The 22,382-nt window shown below is 39.7% G+C and overlaps 2 protein-coding genes across 14 annotated transcripts in view; both read left to right on the top strand.

Annotated features, from left to right (window-relative positions):
• LOC100926346 (protocadherin gamma-C4) overlaps positions 1-22,382 on the top strand; it is a 169,531-nt gene that overhangs the window by 81,907 nt on the left and 65,242 nt on the right. The window contains exon 1 of one of the 13 annotated variants that reach the window (XM_031953443.1): positions 1,639-2,038. The exons of 10 other annotated variants lie outside the window; for them this stretch is intronic. In XM_031953443.1, coding sequence (XP_031809303.1) covers positions 1,838-2,038 — 201 coding nt within the window. In that variant the 5' untranslated portion in view covers positions 1,639-1,837. Of the gene's footprint in view, positions 1-1,638; positions 2,039-4,273; positions 7,751-16,864; positions 19,609-22,382 lie in introns of those variants that run through there. 2 more of the 13 variants (XM_031953430.1, XM_031953438.1) reach the window with 2 other exon arrangements.
• Positions 11,243-15,143, top strand: LOC105750727 (protocadherin gamma-B2-like). Its single transcript, XM_023505353.2, is given in 2 exon segments — positions 11,243-15,038; positions 15,040-15,143. Coding segments are annotated over 2 exon segments (1,986 nt in total). The 5' UTR covers positions 11,243-13,085; the 3' UTR covers positions 15,073-15,143.

Genomic DNA, 22,382 nt, shown 5'->3' on the forward strand with positions numbered 1-22,382 from the left:
AGAATTGTTGGACTAGTTCACAATTTCACCAGCCATGCAGTAGTGTCTTGATTTTTCCACATCCTTTCCAGCATGTCATTTTGCTTTTGTATCAAATAAATAAGAGCAAATTTCAGAATTGTTTGATTTGCTTTTCTCTAATCAATAATGATTTAGAACATTTTATGTTACTATTTATGATTTTGATTTCTTCTTCTGAGGACTGACATTCAAATCCTTTGATCATTTATCAATTAGGGAATTGATCATATTTTTGTAAATTTGGCTGAATAAGAAATAAGGTCTTTATCAAAGAAACTTGTAAAATTTCTTCCCAGTTTCCTGTTTGCCTTCTATTTTTACCTCATTGGTTTTCTTTGTGCAAACACTTTTTTATTTCCATGTAATCAAAATTATTCATTTTACTTCCCAAGATCCTTTCTATTTGATTTGGTCACTAACTCTTTCTTTATCTATACATCCAACAAAGACATTTTTCCATGCTTCCCTAATTTATGATGTCACCCTTTACAACACTGAATTTATTAAGTCTTTCCTATTTGTGTTCTTCCAATTATGTTTTGACTTTGAAATTCATGATAATACTTGGTAAGCAGAGCATCTTTCTCTAGGACTCTAATTTCATAAATTCAGAATGCCAAATGTTAAATTTGTAGGAGACTTAAATTTCCCCAACTCTTTTTTCATAGTTAATTTTTCCTCATCACAAGTCCAGGCACACCCCTAAAGAAACAGTTTAGAATAGTAATTCTGCCCACTCTGCTGTTTCCTATTCAATTTTTTACATAGAAAGTATTATTATTGATGTCTAGGGTAGGAAGTGGGGGAAATGGAGAGAGAAATATCTCTTTAACAGCTAAAGAAGTGCTAAGTGTCTTCTGGGACTTTTAAAGGAAAGAAACATTAATATTAGAGCAAAGATGAAACAAATATGTTCATTAAAGTGAATAGGAATAGCTTATTTCTGGGCAGTTGTTCCTTTTTAATGGTGTTAATGGCAGATTTGAAAAGAAGCCTTGAAATTGACTCATAAATTCTTTTAGTGGATTATCATTGGTGAGAATGATTATCATGATCAGTTTGACTTTATTTCCCGCCATTATGAGACTCTGAGAGTATTCTAATGTCTAAACATTATTTGTGAAATACATCTTTTAAAACAATTATTATGGGAAATATCTATTCCATAAGACTTTTAAAAATAAGTTCACAGAATTATGTCTTTATAAGAAAATTAAAACTCCTGGAGGTAAAAAAAAAAAAATCTGATTTAACTTGGCTGGCTGTTATGGAAGGTAACGTCATGCGTGTCTTCTTGCAATCTCCCTTTCTGCCTCTCCCCATCTCCTCAGCAAAATGTCTTTGAAGTCATTGTCATACTGGTTTAGTCAAAGGGTGGACTAAATACGGCATTTCCTGTATTTTTGTGTTCCCGGCACATACGCGAGAAAGAATTCAAACCCGTTGAATATTTTAAAGACGAAGCTCTTACGGGAAGAAAAATTATTATGTTCTTGAGTTGCAAAGGTTGGTTCAAGAAAGTAAAATATTGTTGCAATTTGGGAATGAACCTCTGGGCGCCGCTGCTGGCCAGTTCGGAATTAGAACTGAAACAGAATTGCTTCCTAGTACTTCCTGCATCGTCATAAAACACACAGAAGAGAGGAGATCAGCATAGATTGACTCGCTTTCGCTGTGCCGCAGACCCTTTCTTGGGAAATCCTCATTTCAAAGGAATATACCTTGGGGCTAAGATTCATATTTCTGCAGGATTACGGCAGTGGTACATACAGCTATTCGGCAAAGCTAGAAAGACAACATAAAAGAAGCCAGAAGAATGGGAAGGAACCCGGTGGAGAGCAGACAGATTCATAAGCTGCAAGTGCTTTATGCCTTCTTGGCATCTTTGTTCTGCCCGGCGCTTTCCGAACACATCAGCTACTCGATTCCTGAGGAGATGGCGAAAGGCTCCGTGGTGGGGAATCTCGCCAAGGATCTAGGGCTAAAGGTCCTGGATTTGCCGAATCGGAAGTTGCGGGTGAGTGCAGAGAGGGAATACTTTAGCTTGAGAAAGGAGAGCGGGGAATTATTGGTCAGCAATAGAATAGATCGGGAGGAGATATGTGAGGAAAGACTTGTATGTAAATTGCAGCTGGAAGCTGTGGTTGAAAATCCCTTAAATATTTTTCACGTCACTGTATCGATTGAGGATATTAACGATCATGCTCCACAGTTCAGTCAAAATGAAATAATTTTAGAAATTGTTGAGTCCACCTTGCCAGGTGCGCGATGGATTCTTGAATCAGCCACTGACCCTGATATAACTATCTACTCACTCAAAAATTACTATCTAAGTGTTGGACAGTATTTCTCATTGGTACAAAAAGAAAATCCAGATGAAGGAAAATACCCAGAATTAGTACTGGAAAAACCTCTGGACCGAGAAATGCAAACTTCTCATTATTTGGTCCTAACAGCTATGGATGGGGGAGATCCCCCTCTCAGTGGAACTACTCAAATCTGGATAAATGTCACTGATGCCAATGATAATCCCCCAGTCTTCAGTCAGAGCCTCTATAGAACTAGTCTTCGGGAGAACTTACCCCCAGGTTCCTCTGTGCTTTGCCTGACAGCCACAGACAAAGATGAGGGGGTCAATGCAGAAATTACCTTCTCTTTGACCAGCATCACTCAGAATGCCCGGCAGATGTTCTCTCTGAACCCAAACACAGGCGAAATCAGAACCAAGGGGTCTCTGGATTATGAAGTCACAAAAAGATTCACAATGAATATAGAAGCTAAGGATGGGGGAGGTCTTTCCACCCAGTGTAAAGTTGTCATAGACATACAAGACGAGAATGACAACGCACCTGAAATAATAGTAACATCTCTAGTCAGTTCTGTCCTGGAAGACTCCTTACCAGGAACAGTAATTGTCCTCTTCAAAACGCTTGACATAGATTCTGGAGATAATGGAGAAATATCATGTTATATGCAGTCAAATTCTGTTCCTTTCAGAGTAGAATCCTCTTCTAGAAATTACTACAAGCTACTGACAGACGGGGCCCTAGACCGTGAGCAGATACCAGAGTACAATATCACATTGATTGCCACAGACAAGGGAAATCCTCCTCTGTATAATAGTAAAACCCTCACTTTACATATTGCTGACATCAATGACAATGCTCCCATCTTCCTCCAACCATACTACGTCGCTTACATTCCCGAGAACAATCCCTCTGGATCGTCAATCACCAGGGTCTCAGCTTATGACGCAGATCTAGAAGAAAATGGCCGGGTGTCTTACTTCATCATCAATAGTGATCTGGTCTCGTTGCCACTGGCCTCTTATGTGTCGGTCAATAGCCACAGTGGAGATATCTTTGCTCAGCGCTCCTTCGATTATGAACAAGTCCGAACTTTCCAGCTGACTCTACAGGCCCGGGATTCTGGTTCCCCCTCCTTCAGTGCCAATGTGACTGTTCAAGTATTCGTAGTTGACCGCAATGACAATTCCCCGAATATCCTCTATCCAGTACTGGGGGCAGATAGCTCTGCCCTCTTTGACATGGTCCCTCGTTCTGCGGAGCCCGGCTACTTAGTCACAAAGGTAGTGGCAGTGGACGCTGACTCGGGACACAACGCCTGGCTGGCCTACCACGTGTTGCAGGCCACGGATCCCGGGCTCTTCAGCCTGGGGCTGCGAACAGGCGAAGTCAGGACAGCAAGAGCTTTAACTGACCGAGATGCAAACCGGCACCGCCTGCTGGTCTCAGTGCAGGACGGAGGCCAGCCCCCTCTGTCTGCTACGGTGGCTCTACACCTCGTCTTTGCAGATAGTCTGCAGGAAGCGCTGCCTGAGATGAGGGAGGAGCATTCAAACACCTCGAACTCCCAGTCTGAGTTACAGTTTTACCTGGTAGTGGCTCTAGTCTTAATATCTATGCTGTTTCTCGTGACAGTGATAGTGGCCATTGCTCTTCGCCTTCAACGATCATCTAGTCCTAAAGGATGGGGCTGTTTCCAAGCTGATCTTTGCTCTAAGTCCAACAACCCCCCAAACTACAGTGAAAGGACATTGCCTTATTCCTATAATTTGTGTGTGTCGTCACACCCAGGAAACACCGAATTCAATTACTTGAAATCAGCTGATCAATGTCCTCCATCTCTCAATATTTTCAACACAGATGTTTCTTCCACTTTAATCAATGGAGTAAATAGTGATGTCAGTTCACAAAGAAATACTCTTGAACAGGTGGGTTCTTTATTTTATGATATTTTATGTATGAAATGTTATCAGTGCCCTTTCCAAATATATTTATAACTGCATCATTCCTTACCGCCGATTGCTTTATTTTTAATTATCTTATATAATTTGCACTAAAAAAAATTAATGATCACAAAATGTCAATAAGATCAAATATATGTGAAGCCATGTAGATGAGTATTGAGAAAGTATGTGAGAAAAATGTGCTCCTCTAGGATTAGTAATGGTTACCACTTAATCCTCCATCCCTTTACTTGCACTTTTAAAAAGTGGCCACTGTTGTTTTTCAAAAGTATGTATATCCTCAGGAATAGTGGTGAACTTGTACCTTTAGGGATCATTTGATAATCATTCTATAACTTTTCTACTCATTTAGTATTATCTTTGAAATTTTAATTCTCCGATTTGTGGCTATTTTGTACTAGTCTTGATGTGGAAAATCTTAACATTTATGGACCTAACAGGCAAGTGGCTACATTTTGGCTCAATTGATTCAATTTCACTCAGAGAATTATTAACCCTCTTGGCATCATTTCCTTTCTTTTTTAATGCGGGAATGGGGATTTGAATTTTCATGATATATGGAAAGAGATGATTTTTTTAAATTTCCTAATAATGAAATATCAAGATCCTAAGTATTCTAAAATCATGAGAAAGATTTATGTAGGCATAAGTGAAATATAAACTGTGATCGTTTGAGATATAAGGGTTGTGGTTACTGTCAGAGAGACACCGGAACAAAGGCACAGAAGAGAAATATATTTGACATCAATATGTTAGAATCTATCTAGTTTTCCTAGAAAGGTGCAATAATTGGTTAGGACTCTGAGTGCCGCTGTTCACCAATCAGGAGGATAAATGTAATGGGAGAGATCCATCCGGATCTTGGCCACTCCTACAAGGAAAAACGCTACGAGATTAGACAGACATACATTGTTGGAATTGATTGAACTAGAAAGCTCTCCTAGTCCGCGATTTGATCTCCGAAAGCCGGTAACCCAGAACGCAAAGGAACCAAGACAAAGCCAATTTCGCTGTAGGACAACCATGGCCCAGGCTGCTCCGAGGCGACAGGACTGTTGGGGCCGAATCCTCTTTTGTTTTCTCCTGGGGATGCTGTGGGAGAACGGAGCTGGGCAGCTTCGCTATTCTGTGTGGGAGGAAATGCAAAAAGGTTCTTTTGTGGGTGATGTGGCCAAGGATCTGGGCTTGGAGCCTCAGAAGCTTTCGGAGAGCGGAGCCCGCATAGTCTCCAGAGGTAAGACGCAGCCTTTTGCTCTGAATGTTAGAAGCGGCAGTTTGTTGACCGTGGATAGAATAGACAGAGAAGAGCTTTGCCCCGGGACCCCAAAGTGCCTTTTAAATGTCGAGATTCTAATGGACGACAAAATCAACATTTATGGAGTGGAAATAGAAGTGATGGATATTAATGACCATGCTCCCCGCTTCCGGGTAGACGAAGTGGAAATAAAAATCAGTGAGAATGCAGCAGTGGGTACGAGTTTTCCACTTCCGAATGCTAGGGACCCAGATTTGGAAATAAATTCCCTACAGAATTACCAGCTAAGCTCAAATAGTCACTTCTCTTTGCACGTGCAAAGTAGAACCGATGGAGCCAAGTATCCGGAGCTGGTGCTGGAGAGGGCACTAGACCGGGAGGAGGAACCTGTCCACTACTTCACCCTCACAGCCATGGACGGGGGAAATCCTGTGCGATCAGGAACTGCGAGAATCCGCGTGGCTGTTCTAGATATCAACGACAACCCGCCAGTGTTCCCTCAGTCGGAATACAGCGTGAGTGTTCCTGAGAATGTGCCCAAGGGGACACTGCTACTGACAGTCAATGCCACTGACCCAGATGAAGGAGTTAATGGGGAAGTGACATATTCAGTGAGATACTTCAAAGACGAAGCTTCCGAGATTTTCCATCTGGATTCTCACACAGCTCAGCTCTTTACTCGAGAAACCCTGGACTTTGAGGAGTTTGCAGCCTATGAAATGGAAATTCAAGGGCGGGACGGTGGTGGTCTCTTAAACAGAGCTAAAGTACAGGTTACAGTTCTGGATGTGAATGACAACACCCCAGAGATTATTGTCGCTTCTTTAACCAGCTCGGTTCCGGAACACTCACCTCCTGGCACCGTGATTGCCCTTTTAAACGTGCATGATCGAGACTCTGGAGACAATGGTCGAGTCATATGTTCCATTCCCGAACATCTACCCTTTAAATTAGAAAAATCCTATGGAAATTATTACCGTCTGATGACTGTCAGAGCCTTAGACCGGGAGCAAGTTTCTGAGTACAATTTCACCGTGACAGCCACGGACCAAGGGATTCCATCGTTGTCTACAAGCGCCCACATTTCCCTGCACGTGGCAGACAACAATGACAACCCACCCAGCTTCCGCCAAACATCCTACTCTGCCTACATACGGGAAAACAATCCTAGATCTGCTTCCATTTATTCAGTGACAGCTAGTGACCCGGACAGTGGGGAAAACGCCCATATCACTTATTCTATCGAGGAAGATACCATCTATGGGACTCCACTCTCCTCCTACATCTCCATTAACTCTGAGACTGGTGTTCTCTATGCTCTGCGCTCCTTCGATTATGAACAGTTTCGGGATTTGCAGCTAACAGTGACTGCCCAGGATTCCGGGAAACCTCCTCTAAGTAGCAATGCAACCTTGAATCTATTCATTCTTGATCAAAATGACAACGCCCCAGAAATCCTGTACCCAACCTTTCCAACAGATGGTTCCACAGGAGTAGAATTGGCTCCTCGTTCTGCAGAGCCAGGCTACCTGGTGACCAAAGTTGTGGCAGTGGATGGAGACTCTGGACAGAATGCCTGGTTATCCTATCGCCTGCTCAAGGCTTCAGAGCCAGGCCTCTTCTCTTTGGGCCTGCACACAGGTGAAATCAGGACAGCTCGGGCTTTCCATGACAAAGACTCCCTCAAGCAGAGTCTAGTGGTGGCAGTCACTGACAATGGGGAACCTCCTTTATCTGCAACAGTTAGTGTCACAGTGGCTGTGGCAGACAACATCCCAGAAATTCTCTCAGACCTTAGCAACCCAAAGGCCTTTGAAGACCAACAGGATTCAAGCCTCACACTCTATTTGGTCATTTCTGTGGCTACTGTTTCCTGCTTTTTCTTTATATTCATTATAATCTTATTGGCACTCAGGCTTCGAAAGTGGCGGATTTCCAAACTGTTGGAATCAGCCAATGGACATTTTTCAGGGGTGGATGCTTCACAGTTTGTCGGCATTGATGGAGTTAGAGCTTACCTCAAGACATACTCCCATGAGGTTTCCCTCACCATGGATTCTCAAAAGAGCCAAATGCTTTTTCCTCAACCCAACTATGCAGATACTTTAATTAGTCAAGATAGTTGTGAAAAAAAGGACTCTGTGTTGGTATCAGATTATATGCCTGGCACAGTTTTATTACAAAATGAACAGAACTGTCTTCAGGTGAGTTTTTTTTCCTTTTTTCTTTTTCTTTGGCTCCTTCACTAAGTATTCTGGTAATATGCAGAGTGTGCCTATCAGAATGATATTTTTAAGGATGTTCAACAGGATAATATACTTCTATTTACCTTGTTCCTCAACTTTAAGGGCAGTTTGATTTTTAAACTTGTTTTTGTTCAATAGTTGACTAAACTTTTGAATCCTTAGAAAAGGTATGTAGCAACACACTTGTTTTTCATTCTTGGCATAATTTTCCTTGAAATTAAAGGACTTTTCAGTACTCTAGGCATATCTATAAAATTATAAGAAGAGAAGATTTCAATTTGTCATTGGTAGAATGAGCTTTCTCAACTGAGAAGTCTCTGTATCAAAGACATCAAAATTCCAATCAACCTATCCTTAAAAATGGTTAAAAAATTCAAGCTTGTTTAAATGGAGATTCTTTATTGTAAAAGCCATATGATCTTATAAATGGCTGTTGGTTAGACCTGATCTTTTGTGTTGCTCTTGGACCCAGCTTCTTAAACTGTAGGTTGCCATTCCACTTGGGATCTCATAACTGAATATGGGGGTTATGAAATTGTGATTTCTTATCAGTAAGTGGTTGTTTTGTATATCTATTTAAATACTTATATACCTAGAGTCACATAAAATTTTTTTGGAAGGAAAAGGTTCATGAGTAGAAAAAGTTTTAAAAACTTGCTCTAAGGAACATCTCTTTGAACAGCTGAATGATTCATTTATTATTAATTTGGGTTTTCAAGATTATATAGTCATTTCTCTCTACTATTTCTCACTCCTAAGTTTGTTTTTAAGTCCAGTACATATCTAGCGCAATGATCTAATTCTTTTGAGATCAAAAGAAATCCTTATTTGTTATGAAAGCCCCCAAATTATCTTATATCCATAAATTTTAATGATGACAGACTTATATTTTGTAAAACCCACTTTGTATCACATATATTTTAATGACTCTGTAAAACGATCTATTTGGACAATCATCAGTGCTGATTGAAAATTATTTTTCCCCTCATCTTGTCCAAGTTATGTCAATATTATTCTAGTGATTTTCCAATGAGAATCAATATGGCAGAAGTCTTCTCTAATTTTTTGTTTGTTTGTTTATTTGTTTGTTTTTACATTTTGTGCAAACCGGATTGTCATTCAAATTGTCCATCTCTTATCTCTCACTCTCACTTCATATCCAACTATACATTTTTTAGATGGTATCCTTATACCATATTTTGCATATAGGAAATTCTGCTTCTGTCTACTAGCAACCATCATACATTTCTCCACTGATTTTTGTGCACGTTACTTACAACTTGAATTTTTTGTTCAGTAAGTATAATGTCCTAAGATTCACAAGTAGCTATCATCAATAGGGAATATTTGGTTTGTCTTTTTTTTGTTGTTGTTTTTAGGTGGGTTTTTGTGCTAGGGTGAAGTTTAGGATCATTAAAAGAACTTCTCTATTTCTTAAAAGAATTTCAATGTTCTCTCTTCCAACTCATTTCCCATTTGCAGTGCATGACAATGATGTTCTACCTCAAAGATCATCCAATTGTATGTCATAGTCTGGGGGGAGGGGGGAGGGAGACAATTTCCCAATCATTTACATATAAATTGTTAAACTGATCTTTTTGGAGTAGTCATAGATTTTATTGAGAATGCCTTCGGATGTTCTGAGGCTTGGTGCAATTAATACAATATCATCTGGAAAGAGAAGCATTTATAGAGAATCTCTCTCCTTCTTGAACTTTTTGCAGAATGTTTTCCATGATAATATAAACATCTTTGTTAAATATATTTCTTCCTAAATTATATATCTCTTGACATTTTAAAATCAACCATTTATAAAAACAGGTATATTATGTATCAATGATTGCTTTTATCAAGAAACCATACAAGCAAGAGATACTTTGTTGAAAGAAGGCTTTTTAAGACTGGATTTTGTTCTGTGGAACCAAATTTTCTTGGCTCAGCAGAACAAAATTTACACATACACACAAACACACACAAACAGAGACTCAGACAGAGACAGAGAGACAGACAGACAGATTTGGAGAGACAGACAGAGAGCAAGACATATACACAGATCTTATATTCTGTTTACCATTTGCGTATTTGTGTGACTGTTAAGATAAGCTCTGATATAGATAATATTGTGGAAAACCTTCCTTTTCATATGTAATATTTCCATCATAGATACATGTTGGATATAACATTCTCACAAAAATGTTATGAACATGAGAAAGTCAAATTTGGGGTTAGTGGTTATTAATGTCCAAAGTATTTCCCCCCAATTCTTTGTAATATTTTTCCTCCTTGTGGGATCTTGTAAAATGATGTATCTTCCAAAATGTTTGGGATTTCTTCTGTTTGTACCTGTCTAGTATAGTCAGCCACTCATCCTAATTTGTCTTATTGCCAATTTTTTTTCCTTCAGGTACTGAAGGAATAGAATAAAAATGTGATATTGTTGATGAAAGTAGATAGTTATAAAAATGATGATTTTCTGCCTGTCCATTGTCACTTGATCTGTGAATAATCTTGAGGTGGTATTGTTTAGTTAGGACTCATGACAAATTTTCTATAGACTAATTTTCACCTTCACATCTTTTGGTTCCATAGCTAGTCAGTGGTTTGATCACACAAAGATATTTCTGTTACATCAGTAACCTTTTATTTACCCTTTGTAGATACACTATCGATTTTATTTTTGTAATATTGCTCAATGATTAACATGTTCAGAGCCCTCTATCTCTTTTTCTATAGAAAATATTAATGATCTATGGGAATGAGGTTTTTGAGTGAAGGTTTTTCTTCGAGCCTTTGATCTTTGAGTTTATAAATACAAAATGAATTTTCAAACATCTGTCCTTCAACCTCTCCAATGCCCAGCAATTGTATTGAGTATGACCATATACGTTGGTTTTGGTGGAGGAATTGGTGACATTTTTCTCAGAATTTCTCAGAGTCTTCATTCTTGGTAGTAGATATTGCTTAAACAGCAAGTACCTTCATGGTATTCTTTTTCATGCTTGTCAGAAGCACTGCAAGATGGGGCAAATTATGGTTCTAACTTTACTTGGACTCAAGATGAAACTTACTTTTCTTTCTTTTTTTTTTTAATTTAATAGCCTTTTATTTACAGGATATATGCATGGGTAACTTTACAGCATTAACAATTGCCAAACCTCTTGTTCCAATTTTTCACCTCTTACCCCCCCCCCCCCCCCCTCCCCTAGATGGCAGGATGACCAGTAGATGTTAAATATATTAAAATATAAATTAGATACACAATAAGTATACATGACCAAAACGTTATTTTGCTGTACAAAAAGAATCAAGACTCTGAAATATTGTACAACTAGCTTGTGAAGGAAATCTGAAACTTACTTTTCAAACTCTTCTGCTTTTCCTTGAGCCATTTTTCCATTCAGTCACAATTTAATTTCAGTTTTTGGTTCAACTTATGATAAAAATATCATTAGTGGTTCAGTTCAGTTTTCAAAGGAGTATGCTTTGCCAATGAACAAGGACCCAATATTTAAAATATTAACAATCAATAATTCATGAATAACTCAAAAGCTATAATTCTTCACATCCTTTGTCTCCATTTCTTTCACTTCACCTCAGTTATTGTGAAAACAGAATAAGGCTTGTAATCTTTATGTGTGCTTCAAAAAAATGTAACTGGCTTCTAGGAAGTCATCATGAAGAGAAGTGTATAATTATGTAGTGCATTCAAATATTGATCTAATCCCAAGATGCAGATAAATCAATATCATTCCCTGCCCTGGCTCTGCTCTTTCTGTTCATGAATGACAGAATAGAATTCTTTCCCTTAATACCTGAAACAATGAATTTCACTTTAAATTTTATTTCACTTGTTTTAGATTTAGATAAGTCACTAAAAATAGAAATGAACTTCATATTTAAAAAGAAAAAATATTATTAAAATGTAAAGAAGTCAATAATAAATATTTAGGTTAAATAAGGTGTGCAAAAATGTGGTCTTGAAGACAATCTCAATAAAATAAGGAGAAAAAAATCACACGTATATAGATAGAGGGAGGAAAGGGGAAAGAGAAAAGGTAGGAGGGAGAGGAAGGCAGGAAGGAAGAACAAAAATGTACACTAGGATATTTCAGGATTAAATGGAAAGATTTTTTGTTTGCTGCTGAGTGAAATTAAGGGTTGTGTGTGCATATGTCTCTGAGTTGTTATATAACTGAAAGTATCTGCTGAGACAAACAAGGAAAACTAATGCTATATATTTGCTATACACAAATGGAAGAGGAAGAGCAAAGATCCTGGAAAATATAAAGTATGAATTTGATTGAAATGAGAAGTGTATGTCATTGTGGGATGGATTTGAAGGCTATATTTAGGCGCTAGTGTTAAACATAAAGTGAATCTTTGAAATGCTATTAGTAATATTAAATAATGGCATCTAGGTGGCGCAGTGGGTAGAAAATGGGCTTAAAACCAGACTAAATGAGTTCAAAACCGATCTCAGACATTTACTAAATGTTTGACCGGGCAAGTCATTTAACACTGTCTCAGTTTTTGTCTGTAAAAATGAGCTGGAGAAGGAAATGGCAAAGCATTCCAGTATCTTTACCAAGAAAACCTTAAAATTGGGGTCAGAAAGAATTCTAAAACCACAATATATTAAATAAAGGATTCCTTTAAACTGATGGGGAAACGATTTATAATTTATATTACTTCCCAGTAGCCTACACTAAATATATAATAACAATGTAATGTTCTTTCATTATATACCTGAAATATGCTCTCCCCCCCAAAAAAAGTATTTTAATGATAAAATAAAAAGATGTTTTTCGATTAAAAACTACATCCTTTCCCCATTGCTATTTGCTCCATTTTGGAAGTCACTGATTGCTTACACTCATTACCTGAAAAACTGACAGTCTAAAACGATCAACTCCACCGTCACAAAGTTTGAGGATTCTCTTGCCTCTGTTCAACGGAATGGATCCTCCTGTAGCTAATCAAATATTTGGAAGAGTTACTTCTTGCACTTCATCAGATCAGACTCTGAGCGCCGCTGTCGGCCAATACCGAGAGAGAAAGAATTGGAGCCAGTTTACAGCAGGGTAATTTCCTGCAGAGCCATACAGGATCACATCACACAAGATATACGGCACTTATTTTGGCTCTCTGCTCCACCGATCCTTTCCCAGATCTCCTGGATTCACCAAAAACACGGATTAAAAGCACTGCATACCTTTCCGGCGGACTCTTAAGAACCAAGGAAGATATACAAGGCGGATTCTTGGGACTGAGCTGTAATCCTGTCACAGAAAGTATGGGAAGGAACGCAGTATCCAGGGATCACCTACTGAGGTGGCAAGTTCTATATCCTTTCTTCGCTTCTTTGTTCTGTTGGGCGCTTTCTGAGCACATCAGCTACTCTATTCCTGAGGAATTGGAGAAAGGGTCTGTAGTGGGGAGTCTCGCTAAGGATCTGGGGTTGGATGTACGGGACTTGCCGGCTCGGAAGCTGCGAGTTAATGGAAAGAAGCAGCATTTTGCCGTAAGCACTCAGAGCGGGGAATTACTTGTTAGGGACAGAATAGACAGGGAACAATTGTGCGGAAAGAAGCCTGTGTGTGTCCTGACGTTAGAAACTGTAGCTGAAAATCCCTTAAATGTTTTTCATGTAAGCATGGTCATACAAGATATTAATGACAACCCACCTCATTTTCCTCAAAATATCATCAATTTACAGATCAATGAATTTGCCCCCAAGGGCTCTCGGTTTGGGCTAGAATCTGCTGTAGATTCAGATGTGGGTGTCAATTCTCTACAAAGTTACCAACTGAGCCCTAATGAGTATTTCTCTATGATTGTGAAGGAGAGCCCCAATGGCAGGAAATATCCAGAGTTAGTAATGGAGAAACCTCTAGACCGGGAAAAGCAGAGTTCCCATCACTTGGTTCTAGTGGCTGTAGATGGAGGCAACCCAGTTTTAAGCGGCACGGCTCAGATAAGAATCAACGTCACTGACGCAAACGATAATCCACCAGTCTTCAGCCAGGACTTCTACAAAGTCAGGCTTCGAGAAAATTTGCCCCCAGGCTCCTCAGTGGTAAGGGTGTTGGCTACCGACAAGGATGAAGGAATCAATGCAGAAATCACCTATTTCTTTAAAACCACAGCGGATAATGCTCTTAATATATTTCACTTGGATCATAAAAGTGGACAGATAAAAACTCAAGGACATCTAGACTTTGAAAACACCGAGAGTTATACATTGAGCGTAGGAGCAAGAGATGGGGGTGGTCTGGCTTCTGAATGCGAAGTTATACTCGAAATTCTAGACGAAAATGACAATCACCCGGAAGTGACTTTTACTTCTGTGTCCAATAACATTGCGGAGGATGCAGTGTCAGGGACTGTGATTGCCCTGTTCAAAACCGAAGATCGGGATTCTGGAGTCAATGGGGAGGTCACATGTCACGTACAGGAAAATGCACCTTTCAGACTAGAATCCTCTTCCAGGAACTACTACAAACTGCTGACAGATGGGCCCCTGGACCGAGAGCAGACACCACAATATAACGTTACTGTCACTGCCTCAGACAAGGGAAAGCCTCCTCTGTCCACCAGCAAAACCCTCACCTTGCACATAGCTGACGTCAATGACAATCCCCCAGTTTTCCTCCAGTCTTCATACGTCGTTTACGTCCCCGAGAATAACCCATCTGGAGCCTCCATCACCAGTGTCTCAGCCTCTGACGCCGACCTGGACGGGAATGGCCGAGTGTCCTATTCCATCGTCAGCAGTGATCTGGTTCCTCTGCCTCTGTCCTCCTACGTGTCGGTCAATAGCCACAGCGGAGCCATCTTTGCTCAGCGTTCTTTCGACTATGAACAGGTCCGCACCTTCGAGCTGACTCTGCAGGCTTGTGACGCTGGTTCCCCGGCCCTCTGTACCAATGTTACCCTGCAAGTGTTCATCTCGGACCTCAATGACAACGCCCCAAACATCCTTTATCCGGCCCTGGGACCTGACAGATCTGCCCTCTTCGACATGGTCCCTCGATCTGCGGAGCCAGGATACTTGGTCACCAAGGTGGTGGCAGTGGACGCAGACTCGGGACACAACGCCTGGTTGGCTTACCGAGTACTGCAGGCCACGGACCCCGGACTCTTCAGCCTGGGACTGCGCACAGGTGAGATCAGGACCGCTAGGGCTTTGACTGAGAGAGACGCTGCCCGGCACCGACTTCTGGTTTCTGTGCAAGATGGAGGCCAGCCCCCTCTGTCGGCCACTGTGGCTCTGCACCTAGTCTTTGCAGACAGTCTTCAAGAGGCAATGCCGGAGATGAAAGAAGAGCGTTCAGATACCTCTAATATCCAATCTGAGCTACAGTTTTACTTGGTAGTAGCTTTAGCGCTAATCTCGGTTCTGTTTCTAGTCACAATAATACTGACCATCATTCTACGCTTTCGGAGATACAACAATCCCAAGACATTAGGTTGTTTCTCACCGGATCCCTACTCAAAGCCTGCAATCCCATCCAGTTATGAAGATAGGACTTTGCCTTATTCCAATCAACCACCTTTGCCTACAGAGTTAGGAAAATATGAATTCACTTTTCTGAAGCCCAATAACCAACATTCTGCCGGACATAATTTCCTTTCCTATAGTCCTTTTGATACTTTAGCAAATGATTCTTCTGAAATTCCTAATGATTTGCAGACCAACCCACTTGACTGCGAAGAGGTGAGTTTTTGACATTGTTGAATATAAATTTTTTCTGGATTTCCCCAGATCTCTTAATTTTTAAGTATTATGTCAGAAGATTTGAAAGGCACACCTAATTCTTTCTCTCCAATAAGCTATGTTTTCTCTGTATTTGTATTAATGCTACAAATTCCTGCTGTTCTATAATGCGTTTCATGAGCCCAAGGGGTAAATCTGAGGTAGTCTTGTGTAACTTAGGTTTAGGGTACACATTGCTCATTTATTCTCTTTCCCATTTCTAATAGCTACCTCAACGCTAAATAACAATACTAATGCTTGAAATGATCATTTCATTCACATTTACTTTAAAAATCATTTTCAAAAGAAAATCCCAGAAGAAACTCATTTAGATATAAAATCTAAACTGATAGAAATTAGCATTGTATGTCACATGCATATGGTAGAGTTGATGGGGTTAGATTGCTGGGGGTAGGGACTAGGTTTCCAATTCTTCTAAAGCAAAAATCTTCATGTTCTCCAAGGTAGTCTCTACAAACTACTTAGAGGGATGATCGCCATTTGACTAATGCAACCTACCATGCAAGCAGTTCCGTTGACCCTTCCATATCATCTCCTTTTCTCGATTCTAGAATGATTGTACATTTCTCTTGAAGAATTTTTTTTTTTTGCTATCTTCCCCATTGCCAATCTCAGCATAACCCAGTAGTATTTTTCCTATTTGCATTTAGCAGACTGATTTCATAAAATGTATTAAGAAAGAAAATAGAATTTAACACACTAATTTCAGAGTGTATGGTATGTGTGTATGAAACAGCAGTCTCAGCAGCAACAACTAAAGTCATTCACATACAATGTTTCTAATTAGCATACAAAGTCGTTGAAGAACATAAATTGAAATGATCACAAAATAATCACAATTATCTCTAAGATAAAGATATGAAGAAAGCTTTAAGGAGACAAAGAAAGTTTTCCTTTAAAACAGATATTCATCCAAAGGACCCGTGACGAAAAATGCTATCCATCTTCAGAGAGAGAACTAATAAATTCTGAAAAAAGATCAAAGTAAAACTTTAAAAAACAATAACAAACAACTTTATTTCTCTTAGTTTTTTTTTCTTTTTGCAACATAGTTAATATGGAAATGTTTTGTAGGACTTCACATAATCAAAATTGTTTGTTCCAAAAACAGGAGGAATGAAATGGAGAAAGAGAAGTTGGAACTTAAACTTTTTAAAAATAATGTTAAAAATTTTTGCATGTCTTCCGGAAATATTTAACGAAACAAGTACAAATATATATACATACACACACACACACACACACACACACACACACACACACATATATATATATATATAATTTTCATCTTCTAAAGTCCTGACGAACCGGGATCACCAGCGGCTATTGAGCATGATAGGGGGAAAAACAAAGTTGGTGCAATATTTGGTGAAGACTCTGAGCGCCGCTGTTCAACAATCAGGGAGAGAGAAACAAGGAGCGATCCAGTCAGATCCTCCCCACGCCTACCTCGCAAAGCAGGAGCAGAGAGATCAAGATCTGGGTCTGCACGGAGAATAAGCCCACAAGACGTCCCGGTTCTGAACTTGGCTGTGTATATGGTTCATCCAAGATTAGCTCCGGACCGAATTTGAATGAAAGAACATAAGAAGACGGTAAACCAGGCAGGAAAAACGAAATGACTGCATCACACAGGCAGCAGGCCAGCAGAGAGCGAATCCTGTTTTGCTGTCTCCTGGGGCTGCTATGGAACACCGGGACCGGGAAAATCCACTACTCGGTCCCCGAGGAGATGGAGAAGGGCTCCTTTGTGGGTGACATCGCCAAGGATCTTGGACTGAAGCCGCGGGAGCTTTCGGAAAGAGGAGCCCGCATTGTCTCCGGAGGTAAGAAGCAACATTTCGCTCTGAATGTCAGAAGCGGCAGTTTAGTGACCGTGGACAGAATAGACCGAGAAGAACTTTGCCCGGGCTCCTTAAAGTGCCTTTTAAATGTAGAGATTCTCCTAGAGGACAAAGTGAAGATTTATGGACTAGAAGTAGAAGTGACTGACATTAATGATAATGCTCCACGCTTTCAGGAAGATGAAGTAGATATAGAAGTAACTGAACAGGCAAACGTAGGAATAAAATGTCGTCTTCCTAATGCATGGGATTTAGATATGGGAATGAACGGTCTTCAGAGCTATCAACTGAGCCCGAATCCACACTTCTCTCTGCATGTGCAAAGCAAAGCAGACGGGGCCAAGTATCCAGAGCTGGTGCTAGAGCGGGCCCTGGACCGGGAAGAGGAACCTGTTCACCGTCTCATCCTCACGGCCTCGGATGGAGGAGATCCTGTCCGCTCCGGTACCGTGCGAGTGCGAGTGATTGTTCTCGATGCGAATGACAATGCCCCGGTGTTTACTCAGTCCGTGTACAGCGTGAGCATTCCCGAGAACGTGCCTATGGGAACGTGGCTGCTCACAGTGAACGCCACCGACCCGGATGAGGGAATCAACGGAGAAGTGACCTATTTCTGGAATATCCACAACAAAGCCAAACAGATTTTTGAGTTGGACAGTCATTCGGGCAGAATCTCGACAGTAGGGAATCTGAACCATGAGGAATCAGGGTTCTACGAAATGGAAGTGCAAGCTAAAGATAATGCAGGGCTTTTTGCGAGAGCAAATGTGTTGGTAACAGTTGTGGATGTAAATGACAATGCTCCGGAAGTGACCATCGCATCTCTGATCACCTCAGTCCCAGAAGGCTCTCCCTCAGGGACCGTCATCGCACTTTTAAATATACACGATCAAGACTCCGGAGAGAACGGTCTCGTCACATGTTCCATCCCAAGTAATCTGCCCTTTAAATTAGAAAAAAATTATGGAAATTACTACAGTTTGGTGACAAACACAGCCCTAGACCGGGAGCAGGTTTCGGAGTACAATATCACCGTGACAGCCACAGATTTTGGGACTCCGCCTCTTTCCACAGACACTCTCATCACCCTGCACGTGGCCGACGTCAATGACAACCCGCCTGCCTTCAGTCAAACTTCATACTCTGCTTACATCCGGGAAAACAATCCAAGAGGCGCTTCCATTTATTCAGTGACTGCCAGTGATCCAGACAGTGAGAAGAACGCCCAAATCACTTACACTATTGCTAATGACATCTTCCAGGAGGATCCTCTCTCTTCCTATGTCTCCATTAATTCGGAGACTGGTGTCCTCTATGCTCTGCGCTCTTTTGATTACGAAAAATTCCGAGACTTGCAGCTAAGAGTGACAGCTACCGATTCAGGGGAACCGCCTCTCAACAACAGTGTATTTCTGACTCTCTTCATCCTGGATCAAAATGACAACTCCCCGGAAATCCTATATCCCACTTTTCCCACCGATGGCTCCAGAGGAGTAGAGTTGGCTCCCCGAACTGCAGAGCCAGGTTACCTGGTGACCAAGGTGGTAGCAGTGGATGGAGATTCAGGCCAGAACGCCTGGCTGTTCTATCGCCTGCTCAAGGCCACAGAGCCTGGGCTTTTCTCGGTGGGTCTGCATAATGGTGAGATCAGGACTGCTCGGTCATTCCTCGACAAAGACGCCCTCAAGCAGAATCTTGTGGTGGCAGTCACAGACAAAGGCGAGCCACCCCTCTCCGCCACTGTAAGTGTCACAGTGGTTGTGGCAGACAGCATCCCTGAGATTCTCTCGGATCTCAGCATCATGGAGATCCCAGAAACTGCTGATAACTCAAAACTCACACTCTACCTTGTTATCTCAGTGGCTTCCGTTTCTTCTTTATTCTTTGTCTTCATTATCACCTTACTGGCACTCAGACTACGCAAATGGTGGAGATCACACTTACTGGGAGTAAGTAGTAACAAATTTGGAGCGGTACCTGCCTCCCACTTTGTGGGCACAGAAGGAGTCCGAGCTTTTCTCCAGTCATATACTCAGGAGGTTTCCCTTACCACTGATTCTCGGAAGAGTCAACTGGTCTTTCCTCAACCCAACTATGCAGACACACTCCTAAGTCTACAGAGCTGTGATAAAAATACACCACTGTTGTTCTCCAGCGATTCAGAGTTTAGTAAGGGAAATCAAAATATGGTTCAGGTGAGTTCATTTTTTTGCCATTTTACTACCATGCAATGTTTACAGAATTCCCTTTTATCTTGAATGAAAGTAAGTATATAACCAAAGACTGATTAAAAGAAGTCTAAAACCGGAAGTTATAAGGAAATGTCCTTGATTTTCTTCCGGAATTCACCAAATGCAACTTGCATTTCCAATTTCTTATGTTATGGAGTATTTTGTTGACCATTTATTTAGTGTTGACAAGTAGTTCTCTGACGGAGTGTGTAGTAGTTGTTTTACTTACTTTTACTTAATTGACAGAAATTAATGCAGTTATAAGTGAGGAAGACTATATTGATCGTCGTAGGAATAATGATATTAATATCTCTTTTTAGATAGTACATTTAAGTTTTTACAAAGTATTTGATATACATTATCTTATTTGATAGCATTTTAAGTGTAACAATGTTCTAAGTTTTCTTTTGTTTGTAAGACGTCTTACATTTATACTATAGATTAAACTATAGATCGGTAGGAAAATACTGTTTAAGTTCAGTCCATTTTTTTAGGGCTTATAATGAAAGCATCCTTTTAAGTCAGTAAGGGAACACACATTATCATTATTTCTTCCCTGTTTTGTTGTTTTAAAAAGCTAGCTTGAAATAATTCCTTCATTTTCTTGCCTATTCATTAACAGATTAATAAAAGCATTTAAGTACTCACTATATGCAATGTCTAAAGAAAAAATGAGTCAGGTTCTCTTCTTTCACAAAGTTTGTAATCTAACAGATGTTGGAATGCACAGACACAGATAACTGTAATACAATTACATACAATAAGCATTATAAGAGGAGTACTCCATTCTATTATATCAGATGAGCTCAGAGAGCTTTTGCTTGAGTTGGAGCCATCAGAGAAGATAGCACTTCATAGAGAAGGTGGTACTTATTGGTTATTCCTTGAAGGAGAGCAAGTTAACAGAAGGAGATGGGAAGCAGGATAAAAGGTGAAGAAGGGAAGGATACTACAAATGTAGATTACGTCATAATCCAAAACATAGAAATTGAGAAAGATCCAAATGTATCGTCTTAGAGCAAGTACACCAGTTTACCTGGATCATAGAATACATGAGAAGAATGTTGTGAGATTGCCTGAGAGAAAATCACTAAATTGTGAATGTCTTAAGTATTTAAGAATCCTATTGAGGGGATTTGAGCAGAGAAATGACATAATCTAATCTTTTTCTTTAAAATTTTTTGTTAATCCTCTTTTTCTCTACTTTGCTGTCACTTCCTAATGATTCCCCCAAAAAACTTTTCTTTGTAACAACAACAACAGCAAAATACAGCTAACCAAAACATATAAGGATATTCATTAAGTCTGAGAATAAATATCTCATTTTTCAGTCACATTCTTTTTTTCTTATTAAAGTGAGGAATCAAACTTTACTATGTCACTATTTGATGATCGTGTTGTTTTTCAATATTTTCGTTTATGTTATTGTAATAATTGTGTAAATTGTTCTCCAGGTTCTGCTTGCTTTACTCTGAATTGGTTCCTAGAATTCTTCTTAAGTTTATCTCAATTCTTCATATTTTTTTAAATGATGATATTTTTAAAGGATCCTAAGCACACATTGAATGGTTTTTTTTTTTAAATCATTAATCTCTGAGGAAATATTGATATGCTAATCTTTGAGCTGATTGATTCTCACAGCAAACCTAAATTGAAGGACAAAGACGGGAGGAATTGGGAAGGGGATCATTGTGACAGTTCGGATAGAAATGCTCCTCTTACAAAATGGTAGCCTCTTCAGAACAAGAATATCCATATTCCCAGCTTAGCCCCAAAAAGGCAAAAAAAAAAAAAAAAAAAAAAAAAAAAGAAGAAGAAGAAGAAGAATGAGAGAGAGAAATATGTTTCAACCTACAGCTTAATCCATCTTATCTGAAAGTGAAAGGTATTTTATATTATGAATACTTTGAAGTTGTGGTGGATTATTGTCTTGATCCTACTAAGTCTTTTAGTGAATTAAACTGTGTCTAATAGGGAAAAGTTGTCTTTACATTGTTATTGTTACTGTGTATAGTGTTCTGCTTACTTTACTTTGCATCAGTTCATATAAGTCTTTCTGGGTTTTTCTGAAACTATACTTTTTATCATTTCTTACAAAACAGTAGTATTACATCACATCCATATACCATAACTTGTTCAGCCATCCTATAATAGATGAATATTTTCTCATTTTGCAATTCTTTGCCAAAGAAAGAAAGACAACTTTTATATATATGTTTCACATATGAGTCCTCTTTCTTCGGTCTTCTTGGGATATAGACCTAGTAGCCATATTCCTTGATCAAAAGATGCATACAGTTTTATAGATCTTTGGGCGTGATTTAAATTGTTCTCCAGAATGGATAGCTTAGTTCACAGCTCCACCAATAGTGCATTAGTGTTCCTCTTTTCCCAAACCCTTCCTACATGAATCATTTTCCTTTTCTGTCATCTTAGCCAGAATGATTAGTGTGGACCTGTCGGAACTCTTTATAATGTTTAGAGAATCTAAAATGAGCAATGTTTTGAAAGTGAATATCCCGACCCAAGAGAATTCAATATTATGAGATTTCATAGAAACTTCTATATAATTGCCACTTACCATCTCAACAAAGGTTCTTTGCCAGATTGTAGCATTCTGTATTTTCAGAAGTTGAAAGAGGAGGAAAAAATCGGTACCAAATAAACTTCAAGATTACATCAAAACGTACTCCTAACAAAACTAGAAGACTGAGAAAACGTGAGCATCTAAGTAGCGC

The sequence above is a fragment of the Sarcophilus harrisii genome, chromosome 2, assembly GCF_902635505.1.
Source record: "Sarcophilus harrisii chromosome 2, mSarHar1.11, whole genome shotgun sequence".
Taxonomy (NCBI): Eukaryota; Metazoa; Chordata; class Mammalia; order Dasyuromorphia; family Dasyuridae; genus Sarcophilus; species Sarcophilus harrisii.